At 38.3% G+C, this 478-nt stretch overlaps 1 protein-coding gene across 1 annotated transcript in view; it reads right to left on the bottom strand.

Moving 5' to 3' along the window:
- LOC119585858 (phosphatidate cytidylyltransferase, photoreceptor-specific-like) overlaps positions 1-478 on the bottom strand; it is a gene marked incomplete at its 3' end in the record, with an annotated part of 26,528 nt that continues 26,050 nt past the window's right edge. The window contains 1 exon segment of the mRNA XM_037934590.1: positions 1-284. Coding sequence (XP_037790518.1) covers positions 198-284 — 87 coding nt within the window.

Here is a 478-nt window from a genome sequence, read left to right as displayed (position 1 = left end):
CAATTTTGTTTCCTGTTCAGTTTTGCATCTACAAGCCAGTTTACTTTCCCTTCTCAAAAAAATCTCCCAAGCCTGCGTTCTGAATCCCATGCTGCAAAAGGGGTCCTTATTACTTCTCTTTTCTCGCTTGTCCATAAGACCCTTACATCGTAGTTCATCACACTGATGGTAGTACAATACTTGCACCAAGACGAGGCTCAAGGTTGCAGAATTCCTCGTGCAATTAGGGAATCTTGAAGAAGCTTGTATAATTGCAGTTGCTGTTCAGGCTTCAGGAAATAAACCTGAAAAGTCGAGGATGATTCAGTTTCGACATTAAATGGTGGAAATAACACTAGCAAGAGTAAATTAAACTTCTGGTACTCTTAGCAACCTTCTTCCATCCTCAAGGACACAAAGAGCTCCTGCCATTACTATATATACAAATATAAATACATTATTAATTACTGTATAGATTATGGCATCATTATGCATTACT

Source organism: Penaeus monodon, chromosome 20 (assembly GCF_015228065.2).
Source record: "Penaeus monodon isolate SGIC_2016 chromosome 20, NSTDA_Pmon_1, whole genome shotgun sequence".
In the NCBI taxonomy this organism is placed as follows: Eukaryota; Metazoa; Arthropoda; class Malacostraca; order Decapoda; family Penaeidae; genus Penaeus; species Penaeus monodon.
Note: the sequence above shows the minus strand (reverse complement) of the source record. Positions and strands in the feature narration are given on the sequence as shown.